Source organism: Cervus canadensis, chromosome 29 (genome assembly GCF_019320065.1).
Source record: "Cervus canadensis isolate Bull #8, Minnesota chromosome 29, ASM1932006v1, whole genome shotgun sequence".
NCBI lineage: Eukaryota > Metazoa > Chordata > Mammalia > Artiodactyla > Cervidae > Cervus > Cervus canadensis.
The window spans coordinates 16,191,715-16,217,785 of NC_057414.1; the positions used below are offsets into that span (position 1 = coordinate 16,191,715).

General features: G+C 37.3%; 1 protein-coding gene across 1 annotated transcript in view; it reads left to right on the top strand.

Annotated features, from left to right (window-relative positions):
• The window catches only part of NARS2 (asparaginyl-tRNA synthetase 2, mitochondrial), a 93,742-nt gene that overhangs the window by 46,026 nt on the left and 21,645 nt on the right, over positions 1-26,071 (top strand). Inside the window, exons 4-6 of the mRNA XM_043452788.1 lie at positions 21,072-21,204; positions 25,516-25,614; positions 25,712-25,749. Coding sequence (XP_043308723.1) covers positions 21,072-21,204; positions 25,516-25,614; positions 25,712-25,749 — 270 coding nt within the window. The remainder of the gene's footprint in view (positions 1-21,071; positions 21,205-25,515; positions 25,615-25,711; positions 25,750-26,071) is intronic.

Sequence of the window (26,071 nt, forward strand, 5' to 3'; positions counted from 1 at the left end):
GGAAGGAAATCTGTGTCTGGGTTGCATGTTTGCAGAATATAGTTAGGTTGGAACAGAAGTTATTTATATCATCTTTTTACTTCTTTTTCCCAAGTGTTTTCTTGTTTGCAGATTTCTGCGTATGACTACCTCATTTACTTCAGCCAGTAATTTTCAGGTTTTCATCTCTAATGATTCATGTAAACTGTGTTGAGATACCAAGGAAGCTGTTTTAAAAAAAAATATGAGACAGCCTGTTGAGACATGGTAGAGGGACTTACCAGTGCTTTATGAATTAACTATGCTACATAAGATAATGTTTACCCTCCCCAGAGAGTACTGAAATTCATTAAGTGAATGGTTCTCCGTTAATGGAAAATTAACAAACCGTGGTGACCATGTACGACGAGTTGGGGATGTCTGGAATTCTCTCATAAGCTATGTGTGCAAGACATCAATGTGTTATGTAAGCTTAAATGTCGAGCCTGCGCTACCTCTAACGCGAAAAAAGATCTAAAAATCAATAGTAAATGGCCACATTGCAAAACTGTTTGAAAATTAGATGTGTGTGTGAAGCCCAGTGTTAAAGTCCACATACTGAACTTTCGATACAATAGAGGAGGTAGAGTCTGTTATCTCACAAAATTCTGGCTCCCATACCATGCCCACCCATAGCAGTCAACTAGATTTGACGATGACTTGGATCTCTATGTGAGAATCTCCCAGGATAATGGATTTTTATAGACATGCTTGTTAAAGAGTTTAGGTATGCCTTGGGCGAATATTGAAACAATCTGCCTCAGATAGTTTCAATACACAGTCAACTCTTATGCATTACATACCAGCTATTAATGAGAGATTATAGTGACGCAAGTGCTGGTATGTTCAGCCACGAAGAATAGCTGATAGCTAGGAATAGATCAAGTTGCGTTTTTTTAAATTCACATGCTAACAGTTAAGAAGAATCATTAATCGATGTAATTGGAGTTTACACATGACAGAGGATTTGGACAAATTGACAGTCAGCCAGAATTCAGGACTCGAAAGACAGGTCAGAACATCAGACTAAAACCAGTGCCTGGAATGAAGGAAGGGACTAGGACACAAAAATCAGATACTTGTCATAATTTAAAGACCAAATCAGAAATAAACTGTTAGAGCAGATTAGGTGTGCTCCTCTTGTGTTGATTAGGTCAACATAATCTGTTATAGCGAGGCATCACTGTGTTCTGGACTCTGTTGTTCTTTAAGTAAATCATTGCTGTGCCCTTACTGTGGTTCCAAGAGGTTGACACTTCACCTTTTATTCTATAGCTGGGATAAGGTTATAATTTCAATAGTAGGTAATGGAATGTCAGTGTACAGAGAAACCCTTTTCATTATTATTGCTTCTCAATCAACTTTATTGAGTAAACTTTACATATGAAAAATGCACTCATTTTAAATGTACCATTCAATAAATTTAGAAAAATGTATAAACCTTTGTAATCTCTACTGTGTTAAAAACATAGAATATTTCTATCACCTAAAAAAAAAAGTCCCTCATTGCCCTTTGTCTGTCTCCCCAGCTCTGTGTACTAGGCAATGAGTGATCTGAGCTTCTCTCATCATAGAGTTCCCTCTTCTAGAATTTCATATAAATAGTGTTTATATAATATTTAATTTATGTTTATATATTTTATATAAATGGTAACGTACATTATCTTAAAACATATACTTCTGTTTCATTGTCTGCTGCTAAAGCCTTTGACTGCTAATTTAACTTATATGCAGAGTATATCATGTACAGTGTTGGGCTGGATGAAGCACAAACTGGAATCAAGATTGCTGGGAGAAGTATCAATAACCGCAGAACTGCAGGTGATGCCACCCTTATGGCAGAAAGCGAAAAGGATCTAAAGAGCTTCTTGATGAATGTGAGAGAAGAGAGTGAAAAAGCTGGCTTAAAACTTGACATTCAGAAAACAAAGATCATGGCATCTGGTCCCATCACTTCATGGCAAATAGATGGGAATACAATGGAAACAATGACAGACTTTATTTTGGGGTGCTCCAAAATCACTGCAGATTGTGACTGCAGCCATGAAAATACATTTGTTCCTTGGAAGAAAAGCTATGACAAACCTAGACATCATGTTACAAAGTAGAGAAATTCCTTTGCCAGCAAAGCTCTGTCTAGTCAAAGCTGTGGTTTTTCTAGTAGTCATGTATGGATGTGAGAGTTGAACCATAAAGAAGGCTAAGCGCTGAAGAACTGATGCTTCTGAACTGTGATGTTGGAGAAGACTCTTGAGAATCCCTTAGACTGCAAGGAGATCAAACCAGTCAGTCCTGAAGGAAATGAATCCTGAATATTCATTGGAAGGACTAGTGCTGAAACTGAAGCTCCAATACTTTGGAAACCTGATGTGAAGAGCTAACTCATTAGAAAAGATCCTGATGCTGGGAATAATTGAAGGCAGGAGAAGGAGATGACAGAGTACGAGATGGTTAGATGGTATCACCAACTTGATGAACATGAATTTGAGCAAGCTCCCAGAGATGCTGAAGGACAGGGAAGCCTGGTGTGCTGAAGTTCATGGGGTTACAAAGAGTCGGACACGACTGAGCCACTGGAGAACGACAGCAGCATCTTATTTACTCTTCTCTGTTTGTCATCTTTCACTCACCGTATTGCTTTTGAAGTTCATCCAGTGGTTTTTTGTTGTTGTTGTTGTAATTTTTATTTATTTTTGGCTGAGCTGAGTCGTTGTTGATATGCAGGCTTTTCTCTAGTTGGGGAGAGTGGGAGCTCCTCTCTAGTTGCAGTACACAGGCTTCTTGTTGCCATGACTGCTCTTGTTGCATAGCACAGGGTCTAGGGCCTGTGGGCCTCAGTAGTTGCGGCCCACGGACTCAGTAGTTGCAGCTCCCAGGCCTTAAAACGCAGGCTCAAATGGCTGTGGCACACGGGTCTAGTTGCTCTGCTCATGTGGGGTCTTCCTGGATGAGATACTGAACCCGTGTCTCCTGTACTGGCAGGTGAATTCTTTACCACCGAGCCACCCAGGGAAGCCCTGGTTTGTTCTTTTAATTTCTGAATATTATTCCTTTGCATGGATGTACAATTTGTTAATTCATTCATCTTTTGGTAGACACTTGGGTTGTTTCCAGTTTGGGCCTATTACGAATGAAGCTCTGTGGAAATTCATGCATATATGCCCATTATATTCATGTAGTTTTCATCTCCCTTTGGTAAATTCCTAAGAGTTTCTGGGTCGTATGATAAATGTATGATTAACTTTCGAAGAAACTGCCACACAGTTTTCTGAAATTCTTGTACTCTCCAACAGTGTATAAAAGTTCTGTTTGCTCCACATCTTTGAAAAAAATTGGTATTATATTTTTATTTATGGCTGTGATGGGTCTTCATTGCTGTGTGTGGGCTTTCTCTGGTTGTAGTGAGCAAAGGCTGCTCCCTAGTTGCAGTATGGAGGCTTCTCATTGCAGTGACTTCTCTTATTGCAGAGCACTGGCTGTAGGGCTTCAGTAGTTGCAGCACTTGGGCTCAGTACTTGTGGCTCGCAGGCTCCAGAGCGCAGACTCAGTAGTTGTATACAGGCTTAGTTGCCCTGAGATATGTGGAATCTTCTCAGACCAGGGATTGAACCTGTGTCTCCTTATTGGCAGGTGGATTCTTAACCACTGGGCCACAAGGGAAGTCCAGTGTTGTATTTTGTTAATCAGTCTACTAAGTATATGGTATCTCATTATAGTTTTAATTTGCATGTCTGTGATAATAGCGTTAAATTTTGTGTGTGTGTGTGTGCTTACTGATCATTTGTAAATCTTTTATGAATTGTCTTTTGAATTCATTTGCCCATTTTATTATGCTGTTTGTCTTCTTATTATTGAGTTATGAGTTCTTTTTCTTTTTTCTTGATAGAAATATAGTTGATTTACAATGTGTTAGTTTCGAGGGTTCAACAGTATGATTCAGTAATATATATGTAACTGAATATGTATATTCTTTTTCAGATTCTTTTCCATTATAGGTTATTACAAGATACTGAATATAGTTCCCTGTGCTATACAGTAGGTGCTTATTGTTTATTTCATATATAGTAGAATGTATATGTTAATCTCAAACTCTTAATTTATCCCTCCCCATCACACTGCTTTCCCCATTGGTAACCATAAACTTGTTTTCTATGTCTGTGAGTCTATTTTTGTTTTATAAATAGTTCCATTTCTCTCTCTTTTTTTTTTTTAGATTTCACATATAAATAGCTTCCTATGATATTTTTAATCTCTAGGTTTATCCGTGTTGCTCCCAATGGCATTATTTCATTCTTTTTTGTGACTGAGTAGTATTTTATTGTGTGTGTGTCACATCTTCCTTATCCATTCATCTGTCAATAGACATTTAAGTCACTTCCATGTCTTAGCTATTGTAAATAATGCTGCTGTAAACATTGGGGTGCATGTATCTTTTCAGATTACAGTCTTTTCCTGATAAATGTCAGAACTGGGATTGCTGGCTCACATAGTAACTCCATGTTTAGTGTTTTAGAGAACCTCAAGACTTTTTATCATTGTGGCTACACAAATTCACGTTCCCACCAACAGTGTAGGAGGGTTCCTTTTCCTCCATACTCTCTCTAGCATTTATTGTAGATTTTTTGGTGATGGCCATTCTGACTGGTGTGAGGTGGTTTCTTATTGTAGTTTTATTTGCGTTTCTCTAATAATTAGTGACACTGAACATCTTTCCAAGTGCCTGTTGGCCATTTGTATGTCTAAAGAAATGTTTTTCAGGTCTTCTGCCCACTTTTTTGATTGGGTTGTTTTTATTTTTTATATTGAGCTGTTTATATATTTTGGAAATTAATCCCTTGTCAGTCGCATTATTTGCAAATATTTTCTCCCATTCCATAGGTTGTCTTTTTGTTCTGTTAGGTTTCCTTCACAGTGCAAAAGCTTACAAGTTTGACTAAGCCTTATTTGTTTAGTTTTGCTCTTATTTCAATTATTCTAGGTGTCAGATCCAAAAAATTATTGCTGTAACTTAAGTCAAAGAGTGTTCTGAGAGTTTTCCTCTGGAGTTTTGTAGTATCTTGTCTTACATTTAGATCTTTAATCTATTTTGGGTTTATTTTTGTATATGCTATTAGGGAATGTTCTAATTTCACTCTTTTGTATGTAGCTATCCAATTTTCCCAGCACCACTTATTGAAGAGCTTGTCTTGTCTCCATTGTGTATTCTTGCATCCATTGTTGTAGATTAATTGACCACAAGTGTGTGGGTTTATTTCTGGGCCTTTTATCCTGCTGTGTTGAGCTGTGTACCTGTTTTTATGCCAGTACCATGCTGTTTTGATGACTGCAGTTCTGTGTTATATTCTGAAGCCAGGGAGCATGATTCCTTCAGTTTTTCATGATTCCTTCTATTCTTCTTTCTCAGAATTGTTTTGGCTAGTGAGGGTCTTTTGTGTTTCCATACACATTCTAAAATTATTTGTTCTAGTTCTGTGAAAAATGCCATTGGTAATTTGGTAGGGACTGCATTGAATCCTAGATTGCCTTGGGTAGTATGGCCATTTTAACAATATTGATTCTTCCAGTCCAGAGATACAGTATATCTTTCCATCTGTTTTTGAAGTTGTAAGAATTCTTTATACGTTCTGGATATTAGCCCTGTATCAAATTTATGCATTGTAATTACTTTCTCCCAGTCTGTTGTCTGTTTCCATCTTTTTAACTTGTCTTTTGAAGATCAGGGTTTTTTCATTTTGTTGGTGTATACCTTATCAGTTTTTTTTCTTATGTGATTCATGAATTTTGTATTTTATTCAAAAAAATGTGAAAGATTTTCTTCTCTGTTTCTTTCCTTAGGAATTTTATAATTGTAGCTTGAAGATTTAGGTTTGTGATGTCCCTACTGTTAATAGTCTGTAAGTTCCTTGAAGGTAAAGGCTGTGTCCAATTTATGTCTGTGTTTTCCATAGTGATTAGTTGTTGTTTAGTCACTAATTCTCTGATTTTTTTGTGACCCTATGGAGTGTAACCCATCAAGCTCTGTCCTTGGGATTTCCCAGGCAAGAATACTGAGGTGGGTTGCCATTTCCTTCTCCAGGGGATCTTCCCAACCCAAGGTTTGAACCTGCATCTCCTACATTGGCAGGCAGATTCTTTACCACTGAACCCCCAGGGAAGCCCATATTGGTCAGTAGCCTAATATATATTTGTTGAAGAAATAAATGAATATGATTTCATGGTAGATAATGAAGACTGTAACATAAAGGACACATAGCTAGACTCTAGGCTACAGTATTTTTTTCTTCTTGGCTGATATGATCTGTGGGCTTGAATTGCACCTGTAATTTTAATTTATTTCATCAGTCTGTTCTAGGTGAGGGGAACAAAGTCCCCCAAGAGAAAATGCATTAACAAACTTGGGGTAATAATATGTTGGATCTGTTTAGATATTTTAAAGTACCCTCGTTATATGAAAGCAGAATTTTCATTTTATATTCCCATGGTGTTGGTATGAATTCTTCTTTGTGTGAATTCAGAAATTTAGTGTCTTTTAAGAAAAATCAAAATTTTAAAAATTCACCTGTAAACTATACGCATGAAAACCACTGAAACATTTCTTTGTATTTTACTTTACCAAATTAAATTTACTTCCTTTTCTACAAAATAAAGGGAAACTTCATCTTTGTTACTTTAGGTGAAATTGCTTATATAGAAACTCAGCCATGGATTTTGCTTCTTTCTTTCAGTAGAAATTGGTAACAAGCTTAGTAACATATACTGGTTAATGTTCATATTATTTTTATTTCTCCTAAAGTCAACCCCCACTTGATCTCCCATAGTACATCCCTACACTGAAAAAATAAAATCTATGTTTCGCACTTGAGACAGGTTCATAGGATAGTAAACGAAAGTGCCACAAAAAATGTACAATTTGGAGAATGTACAAAACCTGAGCCATCCTTTTTTCACCCTTAAAAAACTGATTTAGTACTGATGAATTATGGAGATTGGGAAGTAAAGATAAAAACCTAAAGTTTTTTTTTTTTTCTGGAACATCATTAAGTGACTTTTCTTAGTGTCTTCAACTGGGTGACTCTTCTGTACTTTCCTCCTGATTCTTCTTCAGACAGTGTAGTGTGAGATTCAGTGAAAACATTTGAACTCTAGGCAGATAGTGGGACTACTTTACAAGAAACTGGGCTTCCTGGATGGCTCAGTGATAAAGAACCCTTCTGTCAATGCAGGAAATGTGAGTGTCATCCCTGGGTCAGGAAGATTCCCTGAAGACGGAAATGGCAACCCACTCCAGTACTCTTGCCTGGAAATTGCCATGGACAGAAGAGTGGGTGACAATCCATGGGGTCACAAGAGAGTCAGACATGACTTAGCGACTAAACAAAAGCAACAACATACAAAGAAGTATCTCACAAACTTTCATACATGCCCACCCATAGCCAAAATATGTGTTTATTTTGATAATGGATTTTATAGAGAGCTGTTAAAGAGTTAGGTATGGCTTGGGAATTTGAAAACAACTGCTCAGATAGTTCAATCCAGAGACTCTTTACCTTTTGTGTAGATCATTCCATGATCTATTAATATACTGTTAAGAATATTTGTTTTTAGTTTCTTTGCAACACTCACTGTTTCATTGTGGCTTTTACAGACATATTTATAAGTGAAGCCAAATCAAAAGATGAAGGCTGTGTCCATTTCATCATGTATGTGTTTTGGATATTCTTTCTCAGGGAGCCATGACCACTGGAGAACAATTCATTCATTCTCTTCTTCAGAAGATGATGAATAAAATGGCTTAAATTTTCTCATTTTGAGTAAAGAGCCTAGAAAAGCCTGATTCTGAGAGTTATGCATTTTTTTTAAGATGGAATATTAACAAAAGGTGCAAGCATGGTTTATTGAATAATTCTAAAGTTATCAATGCCTTTCAGAGAGTTATTTTATCAGAAGCGGGGGAAAGAGGCCTGGTATGGCAGAGCAGCACCATGCTCATGCTCAGTCATGTCCAACTCTTTGCAACCCCATGGACTATAGCCCGCCAGGCTCCTCTGTCCATAGGATTTCCCAGGCAAGAATACTGAAGTGGGTTGCCATTTCCTCCTCCAGGAGATCTTCTCAACCCAGGAATCAAGCCCACACGTCCTTTGTCTCCTGCATTGCAGACGGTTTCTTTACCCGCTGAGCCATTGGGGAAGCCCTTGGTAGAGTAGTAGATGTGGGATAAACAGAATATGTATGACTGGGCATTGAAACAGATTCAGAAGAGTATCCAATAACTCTGTCCTCCATTGACCTCTTTCCTCATGTTCCAATTAGGGGGAAATGGATGCAGAGAAATAGAGATGTTTCTGCATTATTTCTATAGGCTAAGTGCTCCTTTGAAAGGATCTTGCCTCTATTCTTAGTCTGCCATGGTTCCTTGGTGCTTTTATGTTCATAGACCAAGCTCTGATTTGGAATCTGTCAAGAATATTAGAAATGTTTTGTTTCATTTGTAGTCCCCTAGCTTTTATACAAACCATACCCTTTTTGTGAAACCACAAGGGTATTATTTGTATGTTTTACCTTCAATCATAATTAACAATTAGAAGGTCTAGATCAGTGGTTACAGTGTCTGAGGAGCTTTTTTTAAAATACAGATGCATCAGATTTTAGTGCAAGTCCCCAGAAAAACAGATTTAATTGTTTTTTCTGGGCATCAACATTGTTTTTTGAAGTACCATAGGTTATTCTATGCAGCCAAGATTGAGACCAACTCTAGATCACTGGCTCTCCAAGGGTTGTCCTTGGACCAGGGACATCAACATCACCTGGCAGTTGTCTCAGGCCTACCCTCAGACCTACTTAAGCAGAAATTCCGAGTGTGGCGTCCAGCAAGCTATGTGGTAACAAGCCCTCCATGATTCTGTGTGTGCTAAAGTAATAAAACCACTGCTGTAGATCATTTAAGCATTTCTAACAAAGCTTCGTTTTAACTCATGTTCAATCTTTTAGGACCCACAGTATTACTGTGTTATAGTGTTACGTGTTATCCTTTTTTGTAACCTAAAATGGAATGAAAAAGTATCCTGATTGACCATAAAAGCTTATAAATGACTGTCCCCCTTCCACTAAGGAGGGGCTATAGGTAACACCTAAGAGAGACAAAAGGAGCTGTGCATTGTAGGAAGTGGCAAATGCAGAGATAGCAAGTGGAAGAAGAAAGGTATATTGGAAACAGCAACCAGGAATGAAATGACCTTGTATGGAGTGGCAAAATCCATTCAAAAACTTCTTTTTGGAGCACATGGTAGTCTTTTGCAGGATTGTGGGACCATTGATCATCTGTGCTACACTTTTGTTAGTCTTGAAGCGTGCACACATGCAACTCAGCAGAAAGTGGGCCATGGAGTCAAATTGCTCTGGTTAAAACCACCTTTGCTGTGCTGCTCTGCACTTTTTATTTAGCTTGTCTAAGCTTCAGTTTCTTCCATTGTAAATAAAGTGAAATCACCTGCCTCATAGAGTAGCAAGAATGAAATAAAACATGTGTAAAGTGCCTATTGGACAATTAGTTTCTTTTTTAAAATTCTATTGTGATAGAATACAGTACATATAATCTGAAATTTACTTTTAGTGGTACTGTATAACCAGCACCACTACACAGTTCCGGAACATTTTTATCACCCCAGAAAGAAACCACATACCCATGATGCAGTCATTTGCCATTCCCTCTTCTCCCCAGCTCTGGCAGCCACTCTTCTCCTTTCTGTTTCTCTGGATTTGCCTAGTCTGGATATTTCACAGAAAGGAAATTATACCATATGTGGCCTTTTGTATTTGTCTTTCTTCATTTAGCATCATGTTTCCAAGGTTCATTCATATTGTAGGATATATTAGTACTTTGTTTCTCTTCATGGCTGAGTAATATTCCATCATATAAATATACCATATCTCATTTATCCGTTAATGCTTTGATGAACATTTGAATTGCTTCTATTTTTTGACTGTTGCGAAAAATGCTGCTTTGAACATACACATAGAGAGGGCTTCCCTGGTAGCTCAGATGGTAAAGAGTCTACCTGCAGTGCAGGAGACCTGGGTTTGATCCCTGGGTCGGGAAGATCCCCTAGAAAAGGGAATGACAACCCACTCCAGTATTCTTGCCTGGAGAATTCCATGGACAGAGGAGCCTGACAAGACCATGGGGTCAAAAGAGTCAGACACAACTGAGTGACTAACACACACAGAGGGTTTTTTTGATCACTTATTTTCATTTCTTTGGTGTTCTTACTCCAGAGTGGAAATGCTGGATCATATGATAATTCTATTTTTAACTTTTTAAGGGATCACCAGACTTTTTCACAGTAAGTACACAATTTTACATTCCCACCAGCATGTACAAGGAGTTCCCCCCATCCTCACTAGCATATATTATATCCATTTAAAGAATGATAGCCATCAAACTTTTTGAAAAATATATTGATGAGTGCTCTTACCTATTTTTTAGGGTAGTAGTGCTTAATCAGGAGTTCACATAGTCATTACATGTAGAACTTTAAAATATACTCATGGCCAGAACCCTCCCTAGATTTTCTGAATGTAAGTCTCCACAGGTAGAGCCCAGAATTATTACTGCTTATTAAGAATCATTGCCTAATGTGATGGGTCTCAAAGTTTTGTCTGCCCCCTGCCCAGGACTCTTTCAGAAAGTCCTATGAGATGAAAACTATTTTCAAAATATTACTAAGCCAGTATTTGTTATTTTCATTCCTGTTCTTTCGTGAGTGTACAGTGAGTTTTCCAGTCATCATAACATATGATAACACAATAGATTGAATGCATAAGCAGATGTGAGAATCCAGCTGTCCTCTATTAAGCCAGATATGAAGAAAATTTACAAAAGTATAAAACAATGCCACTCCTCTTAAAAAGTTTTATTAAAAAGATGTTTTTATGACATATGATGGGTGTGTTGTTTGTTTTTAAATGAACAATGTTTAAAAAATTTCTCAGTTTTAATAGTAAATATTGGTAGACATAGCCTACATAAAAAGAATCTCTTTTGCACTGGTTGAAAGTTATAAAGAGATTTTGAGACCAATGAAATGAGAACAATAGACCTTTGGAAAGAAAGGAGACATAAACAGAAACAAACCAAAAAATAGTCATACCTGTTTATTGAACCAGTTACCATATTAATTACATTAATTAATACTATATTAAGTTTACATTACATTAAGCTTTATGCATATTTTGTTTCACTTCATCTTTATAATAGCCCCATGATAAATGTATACTTAACTTCATTTTCACATAGAAAAATTTAATCTGAAAGAAGTTAACCTGGCTAGTTCATAAGCAGAGAAGCCAGAATTTCAGTTTAGGTCTTTGGATTACAGACTTTGGATTAATTAATATGATGACCTTTAAAAAGTAAGGGTCATCAGTACAGGACTTGAGCCCAGGACATTGTTGATAGTTCAGTGTCTTAATGACTCATCTTCTGCTATAGTGTAAGATTTCAGAAAAGGTAACCTTTGAAATCTTCGTAGACTTAAATAACATGTAAATGCTGTGCAGTGCGTGTACCTAAAGTTCTCACACGTTCTCTGTCATGGTCCGCAGTGCAAGGACTGCTAAACATGAGAGATTACAGGAGGGGTGGTCTAGACACAAATAGATTCATTTGCAAAATGTATACCTTTTTTGAAAAGATGGTTGTAGTATATCATTGAAAATGTGAGGACAAATACACAGTTAAAATAATTAGCAAGTACCACACTGTCTTGATGACTGTAGCTTTGTGGTATAGCCTGAGCTCAGGAAGATTGATTTCTCCAGCTCCATTCTTCTTTCTCAAAACTGCTTTGGCTATTCAGGGACTTTGTGTTTCCATATGAATTGTGAAATTTTTTGCTCTAGTTCTGTGAAAAGTGCCATTGGTAATTTGATAGGGATCACATTGAATCTGTGGATTGAATTTGGTAGTATAGTCATTTTCACAATATTGATTCTTCCTCCCCAGGAACATGGAATATCTCTCCATCTGTTTATATCATCTTTGATTTCTTTCATCAGTGTCTTACAATTTTCCATCTACTGTTCTTTTGTCTACTTAAGAGGTTTATTCCTAGATATTTTATTCTTTTTGTTGCAATGGTAAGTGGGATTGATTCCTTAATTTCTTTTGCTGATTTCTCGTTGTTGTTTATAGGAATGCAAGTGATTTCTGTATATTGACCTTGTATCCTGCGATTTTGCTAAATTCACTGATTAGCTCTAGTAATTTTCTGATAGTTTCTTTTGGGTTTTCTATGTATAGTATCATGTCATCTGCAAACAGTGAGAGTTTTACTTCTTCTTTTCCCATCTGGATTCCTTTTATTTGTTTTTCTTCTCTAATTGCTGTAGCTAGGACTTCCAAACTATCTTGAATAATAGTGGTAAAAGTGGACACCCTAGTCTTTTCCTGATCTTAGAGGCAATGTTTTAGTTTTTCACTATTGAGAATAATATTTGCTGTGGGCTTATCATATATAGTCTTTAGTCTGTTGAGGTAGGTTCCTTCTTTACCCATTTTTTGAGGCATTTTTATCATAAATGAGTGCTAAATTTTGTCAAAGGTTTTTTCTGCATCTATTGAGATGACCATATGGTTTTTAATCTTTCAATTTGTTAATATGGTATATCACACTGATTGATTTGTGTATATTGAAGAATCTTTGTATCCCTGGAATAAACCTGACTTGATCGTGGTGTATGAGCTTTTTAATGTGTTGTTGAATTCTGTTTGCTAGAATTTTGTTGAGGATTTTTGCATCTATGTTCATCAGTGATACTAGCATGTAATTTTCTTTTTTTGTGTGTTGTCTTTGCCTGGTTTTGGTATCAGGGTAATGGTGGCCTCATAGAATTAAGTTTGGCAGTGTTCCTTCCTCTGCAATTTTTGTGAAGAGTTTCAGAAAAATAGGCACTAGCTCTTCTCTAAATGTTTGATAGAATTCCCCTGTGAAGCCATCTGGTCCTGGACTTTTGTTTTTTGGGAGATTTTTGATCACAGTTTTGATTTCAGTGTTTGTAATTGGCTGGTTCATAATTTCTGTTTCTTCCTGGTTCAGTCTTAGAAGGTTGCACTTTTCTAAGAACCTGTCCATTTCCTTTAGGTTGTCCATTTTATTAGCATATAGTTGCTCATAATATTCTCTTTTGATTCTTTGTATTTCTGTGTTGTCTGTTACAACCTCTCTTCTTTCATTTCTAATTTTGTTGATTTTATTTTTCTCCCTTTTTTTCTCAGTGAGTCTGGCTAGTGGTTTGTCAGCTTTGTTTATCTTCTCAAAGACCTAAATAAACATTTCTCCAAAGAAGACATACAAATGGCTAACAAACACATGAAAAGATGCTCAACATCGCTCACTATTAGAGAAATGCAAATCAAAACTACAGTGTGAGACCACCTCACACCAGTCAGAATGGCTGTTATCAAAAAGTCTACAAACAATAAATGCTGGAGAGAGTGTGGAAAAAAAGGGAACCCTCTTGCTTTGCTGGTGGGAATGCAAATGGATACAGCCACTATGGAAGATGATATGGAGATTCCTTAAAAAACTAGGAATAAAACCATCATATGACCCAGCAATGCTACTCTAAGGCATATACCCTGAGGAAACCAAAATTGAAAAAGAAGCATGTACCCCAGTGTCCATTGCAGCACTTTTTACAACAGCTAGAACATGGAAGCAGCCTAGATGTCCACTGACAGATGAATGGATAAAGCAGCTGTGGTACATATATATACAATGGAATATTACTCAGCCATAAAAAGGAACATATTTGAGTCATTTCTGATGAGGTGGACAAACCTAGAGCCTATTATACAGAGTGAAGTAAGTCAGAGAAATATATGTTTTGTATACTGATGCATATATATGGAACCTAGAAAGATGGTACTGATGAATTTATTTGCAGGGCAGCCGTGGAGAAACAGATGTAGAAAACAGACCTATGGACCTGGGGGAGAGGAGGAGGGAGAGGGCGAGATGTATGGAGAGAGTCACATGGACACTTGCATGGCCATATGTGAAATAGCCAGCCAGGGGAAGTTGTCCTATGACTCAGGGAACTCAAACAATGGGTCAGACTCCGTGACAGTCTGGAATGGTGGGATGGGAAGGGAGGTTCAGGAGGAAGGAGACATGGGTGCACCTGTGGCTGAGTCTTGTTGATATTTGACAGAAAACAACAAAATTCTGTAAAGCAGTTATCCTTCAATTAAAAAATAAAGTGGCAAAAAAAAATTAGCAAAATTTGATCCTGGAGAAACATGCTGTTTTCTAAATATAGTCCATCCTCTGAAAAGTCCATCATTGCAGGGACAATGAAATGACAATAATTGTTTTAACTTGTTGGTATCTACTCTGGCAGAAGCCAAAACATCAAGTGCTTCTCCGTTTACATAGAATAGGACTTAGGGAAATTTTTTTTCGTGTGGTTATATTTTAGTTTCTCAAAAAGTAAAATCTTTGCTAATTAGAGAAGTTCTGATCCAGTACTTTTCAAAAGTGTACTTGTTGCCGACAGCACGAAAACTAACAAGTGGGGAGTCTTTTCAAAAAACTGGTTCTTTTATCTCCTAGTGCCTTCTATGAGAAATTATTTCAGGGAATAGCAGAATTTTTTGCTTAGTAATTGATACTCTGTTTACCGTCTTCCACTTCTTGCTCCTCTGTCCTCACCCCCATCCCAGTGCTGTTTCAAAGATTCAAAGTATGGGCATCAGCGTATTTTACAGAAAATGAGTTGTTTGACAAGTTTAGATTATCTGCTGTGTGTTGTGCACTCAGTTAAGAACTGGCTATATTGTAATGAATCAAAAAATAGATAAGGTCACTCATGAAATTTACAGTCTAGTGAAAAATATGGACTTTAAACAAATAGTCACATCCATATATGTCATTTTCTAAAAATTTTAAAAGACTCTATGAACAGTGGTATACCTAATGGGAGGATAGACCCAGAAAGTTGGAAGAAGACTGAAGCCAGTGTGAGGGGTCAGGGAGGCATGAGTTCTATTTGAGACAAGTGAAAGATTGAGTAGAGTTGAATGTGTGCTTCTAGACCTGGGCAGGGGATACAAATTGGTGAATTCTGTGTGCCAAAAGGTAATTAATTGAAAATTAATTAAATGACTGAGGTGAGGTCAGTGTTAGATATTTCAAGGAGTAGTAAATAAAATCCAGACTCTCCTTACAGTGGCTTACAAGGATCACCCTCTGTGTTCGATCCCTTCCTACCTCTTTGACCTCATCTCTTACCATTCGTCTTGCTGCTGGCCTACTTCTGCCTTTATTTTATTTTATTTTTTTTATTTCATTTATTTATTTATTTTTCAGTGGGTTTTGTCATACATTGATATGAATCAGCCATAGAGTTACATGTATTCCCCATCCCGATCCCCCCTCCCACCTCCCTCTCCACCCGATTCCCCTGGGTCTTCCCAGTGCACCAGGCCCGAGCACTTGTCTCATGCATCCCACCTGGGCTGGTGATCTGTTTCACCATAGATAATATACATGCTTCTGCCTTTAAAGATGTCAGGCTTTCTCCTACCTCAGGACCTGTGTGATTTGTCTTCCCTTTGCCGAATGTCCCTCCCCCAGTTCACATGCTCATCAGAGGAGGCAACTCTCCACTCCCTTTCGCAAGACTGTTGTCAGGCTCTATCAAACTTTGACTCTCATCATACAATTAAGGTTAAATTTGCTTGGACTTCAAATTCAGTTCTAAATCAGATACTTAGGACATATTAGTAGCTCAGTGGTAGGGAACCTGCCTACCAATACAGGAGATATGGGTTTGATCCTTGGGTTGGAAAAATCCCCTAGAGAAGGAAATAGCAACCCACTCCAGTATTCTTGCTTAGTAAATCCTATGGACAGAGGAGCCTGGTGGGCTACAGTCCATGGGGTCACAAGAGTCAGACACAACTTAGTGACTAAACAATGACAACAGGACATAATAAGGAAAATTAATTTTGCAGAAATGTTTAGCAATAGTGATAAAGAAGACATTTTTAGATTTTAGAGTGCCTCCTTGCTAAGATGTCTTGGTAAGAATTAATGAAGTGGTGAGAGCTCCATCTCTTTATAAACCCTTCCACCAAGTGTATTATCGCAAGATAGAGGAAAGGGGAAAGCTGAAAAGGAGGTGCCCGGTGTCCACTCTGTTAGGCATGTAGAAGCAGCGAATGACAAGTACGTCACAGTATTGCTTACCCAGTGGGTACAAAGCAATAGTAAAATAGGTGATTGTTTTCTGGATGATGGGAATACCACTTGACAAAGATTGTTTTAAAAGCCTGTTTAAAGCTGTCTTTGAGTTCACTTGAGTTCAATGAACATTTCCTGAATGAAGTAGAACAGTGATAGAAGGTTTGAAGTGGGTGGCCTTAGGGAAAGTTGCTGATCCCTTTTATGCTAAATGATGAGTTCTTCCTCAGCTAAAAACAACAGTAATTCCTCTTTTCTTTCAAAATATAAAGATTAGCTCTTAAATTTTAGGGCCAGAAGGAATAAATGGCCAAGCAATCAGTGACTATTTTATAATAATCCACTTGCCAATTTACAGCTTTATAAAATTCCATGCAAGGGAGAAAATGACCTTTATAGAACCTATTTTTGGTAACTTTACTTTTTATTTTTAAAAAGCCATTTTTGTAGCTATCTTAATTGCTGTGTATTGAATGTACTTTTGTTATCTTAAATATCAACTCCAAGCTCATGGACTTTCCTTATATAGCTTTCCTCTCTCCATAATTTGGCACAAGAATGATTCTTAGTGCTGAGTGTTTTTTCTGCTAGTTTCTTCTCACAGCAGTACTGGCCTTTCACCTGGGTTTGTATCTTATTTTAGAAATGGCCTTGTTCTCAGATATTATTTTAACTATTGCTTGGGCCAAGCCTTGCTGCAAACCACTTTCATGTGTGTGGAAGATAGAAAAAAAAAAGGAAATCAGGATAAATTTAAAACATAGCAATTTCACAGGGACCTAGAAACAAAATTTTTGTAAAAGATACTAGAGAATAATGCCAAACTGCCCCTATCTCCCACTCATGTAAGAATTTGAAGACCAGAAAGACTGAATGACCTGCTGAAAGTTACAAAATATTGGTTAAAATTTATCTTCTCATTATTTACATGACAGCAACCTATTTTAGAGAGCTATGGTTTTAACACATAAATAAGCTATTCACAATAAACCAAACCACTCACCCTAGCCATCTTTGAGAAAGGGGATCAGGAGCAGACACATATTACAAACTTTTCTCTCCTGTTTCCTGGGTTTGTCCATGTTTGGTTATGAGCATCATTAATTTAATATCACAGTTAAGGCTATGATCATTAAGAGTCAGATCTAGATTTGAATCTGGCCTCCACCACTTATTAGGCTATGACTCAATGACTTTTGGGGAAGTTTCCTAACCTCTCTGAACTTCTGTTTCTTTGCCTGGAAAATAGAAGTAACAATATATATTTAGTTGATGATACAGGAGTTCACTATACGGTTCTCACAACTAACGGTTGGTCCAAAAGGAGCTCTTGCTAATGGTGACCACTGTCACTCCTCCTGCTGCTGCTACAGCTGCTTTATTATAAAACACTGGGTGCGTTTGACAGAAAACAACAACAATCTGTAAAACAATTATCCTTCAGTTAAAAAATAAATAAAACACTGGATGCTGACATAGGGTTATCTTTACTGAATTATTTAAACATTTATCTGCTTAAAGACTAGATGCAAAATTAGGGAATTTTTCAGCATGCATTCCAGCTCTTTTTATCTTTCTGGTAATTCAGAGGAAGCACCCTGACCATTGATTTTTACTTACTCTATTAGAGAAATACTTAATTTTTGAGCACCACAATTAGAATCTGATCCTTACCAAAATAAAAATCCCTCATCTCCTATATTTTATGTTGTTTAGTTGCTAAGTTGTGTCTGACTCTTTTGCAAGAATCATGTAGCACATGAGTCTCTTCTGTCCATGGGATTCTTCAGGCAAGAATACTAGAGTGGTTTGCTATTTCCTTCTCCAGGGGATCTTCCCGACCCAGGGATGGAACCCACGTCTCCTGCATTGGCGGGTGGATTCTCTACCACTGAGCCACCTCGGAAGCACCTCTATGTTTATTGCAAGAGAAAATCATTAACCATTTTTTAAAATCACTGACGCTGCTCATCTTAGAGTTCCCTATCCATGTGAGAAGCAGATGCCCTTGTGACTTGAATCTGTAGTAGTTTTAGATCACTGTTTTCTCTGTATCTGGTACCTTGATACATATAATATGTCACTTTTTGAACAGCAATCCCATTGGCCTTCCTTGTATTTCAGGATGATAGCTGTCCATTTCTTAGAAGTCTTTCTTAGAGCCTTCAAAGTAAATTTCTTCTGTACCATGGAGTTTCTATTTATGCCCTGGAAAATCTCAGTAGAATATCCATTGTCATTAGTGCATATCTGTATATGCAATTTCTTGTGATACAGTGCCAGAAAAAATGTCACTTTATTTATTTAGATATACTATTGCCAGCCTTCCTAGAGATTGCATAGTCATATATTGGAAACTCATGGCCCTGTAATTTTTTAATTTATTGTTGGAACAGACCTAAATTTTCTGATCCATTTTAGTTATTGTGTGACAGCCACAGTAAAATACATCTGAGTATTTTTCTGTTCATTATTTGTAATGTTACTGTTTGTGAGGATGTTGTGCTTTTCCAGTTCACAGCTGAGGAAGCCTGTCATCATCATCATTGCTCATTCATTCAACTAGAGCACCTGTTTTATCATAGGCACTGGAGATGCAAAAATGAATAAAACATTATTCCCACTCTAGAAAATTTCACAGTTTCTTGAGGGGAAAGGATACAAAATGCATAATTATATTTCTAAGTGATACGTTTTATATAATAAATACATAAACACAATGTTAGTCATATAAAGGAGGAAACAATAAACTTGGGGACATATGGTAAGAAAAAGTGACATTTAAGTCTTGAAGGATGGATGGAGATTTGCCATTGGAGAGGGAGGAACAGGGGATGGGCACTACAGACAGAAGACAGCCAATGGAAAGGCCTTAAGGCACACAGGGCATGTAAGGAGTGTCCTCAGTGTGCTGGAGGAAAGGCTTTGGGAAGGAAGGTCTGGTCCAAGTTAGGAGTTTGAATTTTAACCGTTGAGCAGGGGGCAACCGTTGAAGATTTTTAAATTAGGGCTGATATATAGTCAGATTTGGATTTGAAAACTTACCACAGTTTGGGACTGGCAGAAGAAAGGCAGGAGCCAGACACAAGAGATGACACTAAGACGGTATCTGTGGAAATAAAGAAGAGTCTCTAGGGACTAGCCTGGTGGTCTAGTGGCTAGGACTCCATGCTCCCAGTGCTGGGTAGGCCCAGGCTCAATCCCTTGTCAGGGAACTAGATCCCACATGCTGCAACTAAAAGCTCCTGCATGCCACAACAAAGATCAGACAAGATCCCATGTGCTGCAGCTGAGACCTGGCACAGCCAAATAAATAAACAAGTGTTTGGGAGGAGGAAGGAATAGTCTCTAGATTTGCAAGAGTTTTCCTAGGTGTGAACAGTTGGAATTATGTGATAGGAAACGTGTGGGCAGTGAGGGTGGGATGGGGATCTGGTTTGGGTGATGAGGTGGGTTAACTGAGATTAACAGAACTGGGGAAAATGTAAAAGGAAAACCAGGATTGTTCACTATTTTATTTTTCATTTGTTTTGGGGAACAGGAGTTTTCATTTTGGACAAGGTAGGGTCAGTGTTTTCAGGAACATTCTAGTAGACAAGTCTGGATCTGAATCTTGGGAGAGGTTACCGTAGGAATTTTGAGTTTTTATTGTTTGTTTTTCCGTGAAAAACTAGGATTCTCAGAGGTTAACTGCACGTGATCTCAGGAAGGTAGCTGTAGAACCAAAACATAAATTCCTAAGCTTCTTACCAACTAGGCCTTAGCTGAAATAGCCTTTGAAAGAAAAAATAAATCTCATAATTTCCGGTATTATTGTTTTACTGTTTAATCTCCTAGAGTATCTTTACTTAAAGAACAAAACAAAACAAAAACCCTGATACATACATATCTACAACCCGTCTGTTTTCTGTACTATTTTCTGATCTTAATGTTATCTGACTGATGACAGACAAATGAAGAGTGTTCAGGGTAACAGCTAAGGAGCCCCAGATCTCTTGTTTTGCTCTAATGAAACCTTACAATTCAAAGAGTACATGGCCTCATGAAATACTCATTTGTTCATACATGCTTGGTCTAGTCCCAGTTGTCACCTTTTTCATATATGAAGGACACTATAAATATTAAAGAATGAAGGTATAATGCCCACTTCTCTGCAGGACATGAAAAAAATAATTTTTTTTCCCATTTATGTTGTTGAGCTATAGTCCTTCTTGAAAACCACAGTTAAAATAGACAGTTCTTGAAAATCCACCCCACCCCTCAAATGTCAGGGGTCATTCAACACTGAATGAAACTCTTGAGTGGGCATAAAGGACTTGAGTAAGCCTAACAAGGCAAGTTGCCATGCGTATCTGATACTCCTTTTTCACATATTTAGAAAATGCTTGACTCGCCTCATCCACATGAAATTCTGATTTTAACTGTTGCTATCTAGATTCTGTGTGTGGCTTCTTGGGCCGTGGGGTGTGTCTTTGACTTTATTCTCCATTGCTGTGAAATGTACTTGTCTGCTGTTTAAGGCAGCTGCAGTGGAGTGCGCCCAGAAGTGGTTATACGTCTATATTTAGTAAGCTGTAGGGTTTGTAAAACATTTGCAAGTTCCTTTGGGATAAAATGGTTTCTATAAATGTAACATTTTTAAGGAAACTATTATTATCACCCATTAAAGAAATACAGCAGCTAATGTGGATTTGTGGACAAGGCAAAGGCAGAAAACTTTTTTTCCTTAAGCGTTCACTGAATATTTTTAAAACTTAGAATTAATCATGTAAATCCTATTTTTATACTGTTAATCTTGAATTGCAGAGCTTTTACTCAAGTGTTTACCTTTGGTCCAACATTCCGAGCAGAGAATTCTCAGAGCCGGAGGCACCTGGCAGAGTTCTATATGGTAGAAGCAGAGATTTCTTTTCTGGAGAGCCTTCAAGATCTCATGCAGGTAGGTACTCAGGTTTTAAAATAGTTTCTAAATATCAGACATCCGTGACATTAAAGCTTCTGTATACATTTTTACCTCAGACATTGGTGCCTTACAGGTGTTCACAGAATGAAGAAGATAGAGAACTACTTAATTTAATCAACATCTACCAAATGCTGTTAGTGTAATAGTTTAAAGTACAGGAGTCACACTGATTTCAGTTCATGTCCAAACTCTGCCATTAACTTTGCTATGTTACCTAACCATAGTGATCTTTAGCATTCGCCCTGTAAAATGAGAAAAATAGTAGCTATTTTATTAGGTTATTGTGAGAAGTAAATGAAAGAGTGGGCTTCAGTAGTGGCTCAGTAGTAAAGAATCTGCTTGCCAATGAAGGAGATGTGGGTTCCATCCCTGGGTCGGGAAGATCTCCTCGAGAAGGAAATGGCAACCCACTCCAGTATTGTTACCTGGGAAATCCCATCCATGGAAGAGAAGTCTGGCGGCCTATAGTCCATGGGGTCACAGAGACACACAACTTAGTAGTCACCAAGTAGAAGAGCAGCAACCAATGAAAGACTGTATATAGTGTAAAGCACTAAGTATGGGGTCTGGCATAAAGCAGGCTTAGTAAATAGTAGCTTTTGGTATTTGCTAAGCAAATAAACAAAGCATCTTTATAGTTAGAGAAACATGTCTATAGCTATAATATGAGAACGCATCCACAGGAGCTGCCAGAACTCTGGAACAGGGATGAAGCTGGAGAGATAGTCAAGAGTCAGATCATGATAGAAAGAGTTTGTATTGAAATGCCATGCTGAGGGATTTGAACTTAATACAAAAGATAAAGAAGAGAGAGTTCCCAGCGAGGAAAGGCCATGGTCAGTGTTACAGTTTAGAAATACCTGTCTAGCAGCATGATAAAGAATGATGAATGATGAAGAATGATTTAGAAGGAGACAAAGACAAGGATGGGAGACTTTTCAGGAGGCTGTGGCCATAATCCATAGAGAGAACATAGCTCTGGAGTTGGATGGCCCAGGATTTGATTGTTAGCTCTGTCACTTACTGACTGTGTGACCTTAGACATGGGACTTAATTTCTCTGAGCCTCAATTTCTTCATCTGAAAAATGGGAATAATAATACCTACTTCATGGGGTAGTTCATAAGATTAGGCCGATAATATTATAAGGCACTTAGGATACTTCCTGATACTTAGTAAGTATCCAGAATTTGTTAACTGTTACTATGAATTCTCTCTCCATTACCATTTTGGTTAATATCTTAGTTTGATTTTCTAATTACAATATGTTTATTTTAGAAATTTGTATCAATTCTTCTATTTATCTCTACTCTTACTTACCCAGTAAATGACCCAGTTCCACTTAAACAGAAATACTACCTTTTCCTCTTAACAGAATGGAGTCACAATTTTATTATCCTATCTTAAGTTGGATTTCCTAGTAAATAAACCCTAAAGCAGAGATTTGTGTGTAGATAGTACTGGGGAATGCTCTCTAGAGAAATATCTGGAAAGGAAAGGAAGACAGCACCACTGAACAGAAGGAAAAGTTGAACTGTAATGTGTTTACAGAGGCCATTGCCAATTCTGTGAGGACCTTGGAAGCTAGAATTGCCCTTCATGGTGTCCCATGGGAAAGCAAGTGCTTCCCCCGTTAGCCAGTCATTGGACACGAGGTAGCCTGGGACGAGTTGTAACTTTGTGTGGGTAAGACAACACTCTTGGTCTGGACAGTTGCTGAAGAAGGACCCAACTATGAACCATCAGCAGTTAATATTCCCAGCAGATAAAGATCTTGGTCCTGAGGGGGTATGCTGACCACACCCCACAGTGTCTCATTACATACACTCCTTTACTGTCTCTCCTTGGTTTCTCTAGATCAGTGTTCCCCAGGGACATTTTTGTTTGTCCCTACCCGGGAATGGGGGAGGAGCAGGGAAGACTGGTTGCCGCTGGGCATCTCGGGGATAAAGGCTAAGGATGCTGTTCAACATCGACAGTACACAGCCTCTTCCCCCCCAACAAACAATTATCTAGCCAAAAATGTTAATAGTAACACTGTTGAGTAACGCCTTTCCAGATTTAGGGATTCAGAATATGAGCCTCATGGAGTCAGTAAAATTCCTTAATCACCTTTTAGTTTTAGCTTGCCACCCAATTCTTTATTACTCTTTGGCTCAGGAGAGTATTGTAGAGAATGGAACCACACCTTTTACCTCCTATTTCTCCACTGCCCCAACATAAAACCAGAGGGAAAGTTCATAAAGACAATAGACATGGTTATGTTAGAATTAATTAAACATTGTAATCTTTGCTCTATAATTATGTATTCTGTAACTGATTCTTAATTATTTGCTGCTCCACTGAGTGATACTCTGTGGATATACACTGTTGAATAGTTTGATTAATTGAAATATAAACCTTTTCCTAAAGATAAAAGAAAAAAATATGTTCCTCCCAAAGTAATCTTCTGCTTGTTTTAATTTTCTCCCTTTGATAAATTGAATTCTGTGGAAATTATTACCTTGATGAAGAGCAGTCTCTTATATATTAAATCAGTATTGTAACAAGGAATATTTTCCTCTTATGAAGTATAAACACTTAAATAGTACTATTGATATTTCAGTGCTATTGAATAATATATTTTTTAAAACCTCTGAGGATTATGTTAACTCTTCAGTTAAGTTTCTGTTTTCTTTAATATATTCATAAAACATAGTCTGAAAGTCAAGGTTAGAAGAGCCAATGGTTTTCTTCTTCAAATGGAAATATACTGCTCATCAAAGATACTGTTTTACCAGCCTAGTGGCAAAGTCTTTATCTTGCAAATAGGTGTATTATGTCTCTCAATAGTGTAAGCATACTCTCCAATTTACGTGTTTTTTTCCTCCCAAAATGCATTGGCTTTTTTCAGTGATTGAGAGATATAACCCTTCATAAATCATTTAGTTACTTAGTGATTTCTTTATTTCACTGCTGGATTGAAGGTGATATAGCCTCAAAGTAAAACACTTTTAGCCTCGTTTTGCTCTTCTTTCATCAAGTTATTCCTTACTTTTCTATAAAATACATGTGTAATATAAAATAATATAAAAAGAAGTATAAAATATTTTATGTGTATGTTTAGTTGCTCAGTCGTGTCCAACTCTTTGCAACCCCATGGACTGTAGCCAGCCAGACTCCTCTGTTCATGGGGGTTCTCCAGGCAAGATTACTGGAATAGGTTGCCATGCCCTCCTCCAGGGAATCTTCCCAACCCAGGGATCGAACCTAGGTCTCCTGCACTGCAGGTGAATTCTTTACCAACTGAGCCACCAGGGAAGCCCAAAATATTTTCTATATGTACATAAATCTTAACTAGTTGTTACTTGATAATTAAGTTCTTTGCTATAGCTGATCAATTAAATTACTCAGACACTTATATAGCCCCACTGTATTTGCAGCATTGATAGGGTGTCTGGTGATTGAGAGAGCAAAGGGAAACAACTGTCTGGTGGGGCAGCCTGGACTTAGCATGTATTTCTTTATGAGGACACATTTGGAAATCACAGTATGATCTCATTGACTTCAAAACAAGAGTTTTAGTTTGGATTAAAAATATTTTAGAAATATTTTCCATTCCAGTCACTTTTTTCTTCTAAGAACAAATTTTTCCCCTGAGAGACTTACAGACATCCCTGGTAGAATGAAATCTTATATACTGATTTGTGTCATATTTGATCTATATTATTTTTACTTTACGCTTTAGCAAAGTAAAAATGTATGTATTTGGATGAAGCTAGATCTCATTGCTTCTGTAATCTTAAAGTTTACTTTCATTTGTCAATGACTGAATGAAGCACTTTTCAGAATGTTCCACTCTTCATGACAGCTGGTGTTGGTTGTGTGCTCCTCTGGACTGGGCACTGAGCTAAGTCTTCTGAATGTATTATCTCATTTAATTCTCACAGCAGTCCTGTAAAACAGGTACCATTACTGCTCTGATTCTACAAGCGAGTAGACTGAAATTGAGGCATCAGTTTGTTTTAGTTGTTCATTTGACAGCTCACTTCATTACTGCTATTGAAACTGTTAACAAAAACTTCAGACATTTTTCTTTCTGTCTTTTTTTCCCTCCTACTCTGAGAAGAAGTTGTGATGTTTCTTTTAATCAGTCTGAAAACTGAATTAACTTGCTGCAGTATAATCAGGAAGTAAGAGGCCTAATGGCTTTAGAGTTGCTAAAACCTGGAGGGTAGTCCCTGCAGAGCCCTAAGCTGGTTTTTTCATGAAACTTACATGTCAGGCAATTCTGTATCATTTCTCTTAGGTTATGGAGAGCCTCTTCAAGACTACAGCAATGACAGTTCTCTCAAATTGTCCTAAAGATGTTGAACTCTGTCACAAATTCATAGCTCCTGGACAAAAGGTAATTAGTTTTGTGGATAAAGCCCTCACTATGTTAATTACCTGTAATGACTCTAATTGCATTTAGTAAATTCCTCTTTTTTTCTTTTTTTACGAAGGACAGATTAGAACATATGCTAAAAAACAACTTTCTAATGTAAGTAGATATTATACTTTCTCTGAACTTTATTCATAATTTATCATCATATTTATCATAATTTATTATGTATTAAATTCTTTTTGTTTGTTTATCTGCTTATCATACTCCCTAGACTCAAGGAACACTTGTATTTTAATGATAGTTATAGCTCTTGTGTCTGGTTCATAGTTGATGATCAATGTTGCATGAATAAATAAATGAATAAATCTTAGCAAGATAAATGAACATGATAATTATTAGCTGTATTACTGCAATTCAGACTAATTCTTTAGTAATCAAAATCAAGCTTGATTAAAAAATATGCTTTTAAGATACATGT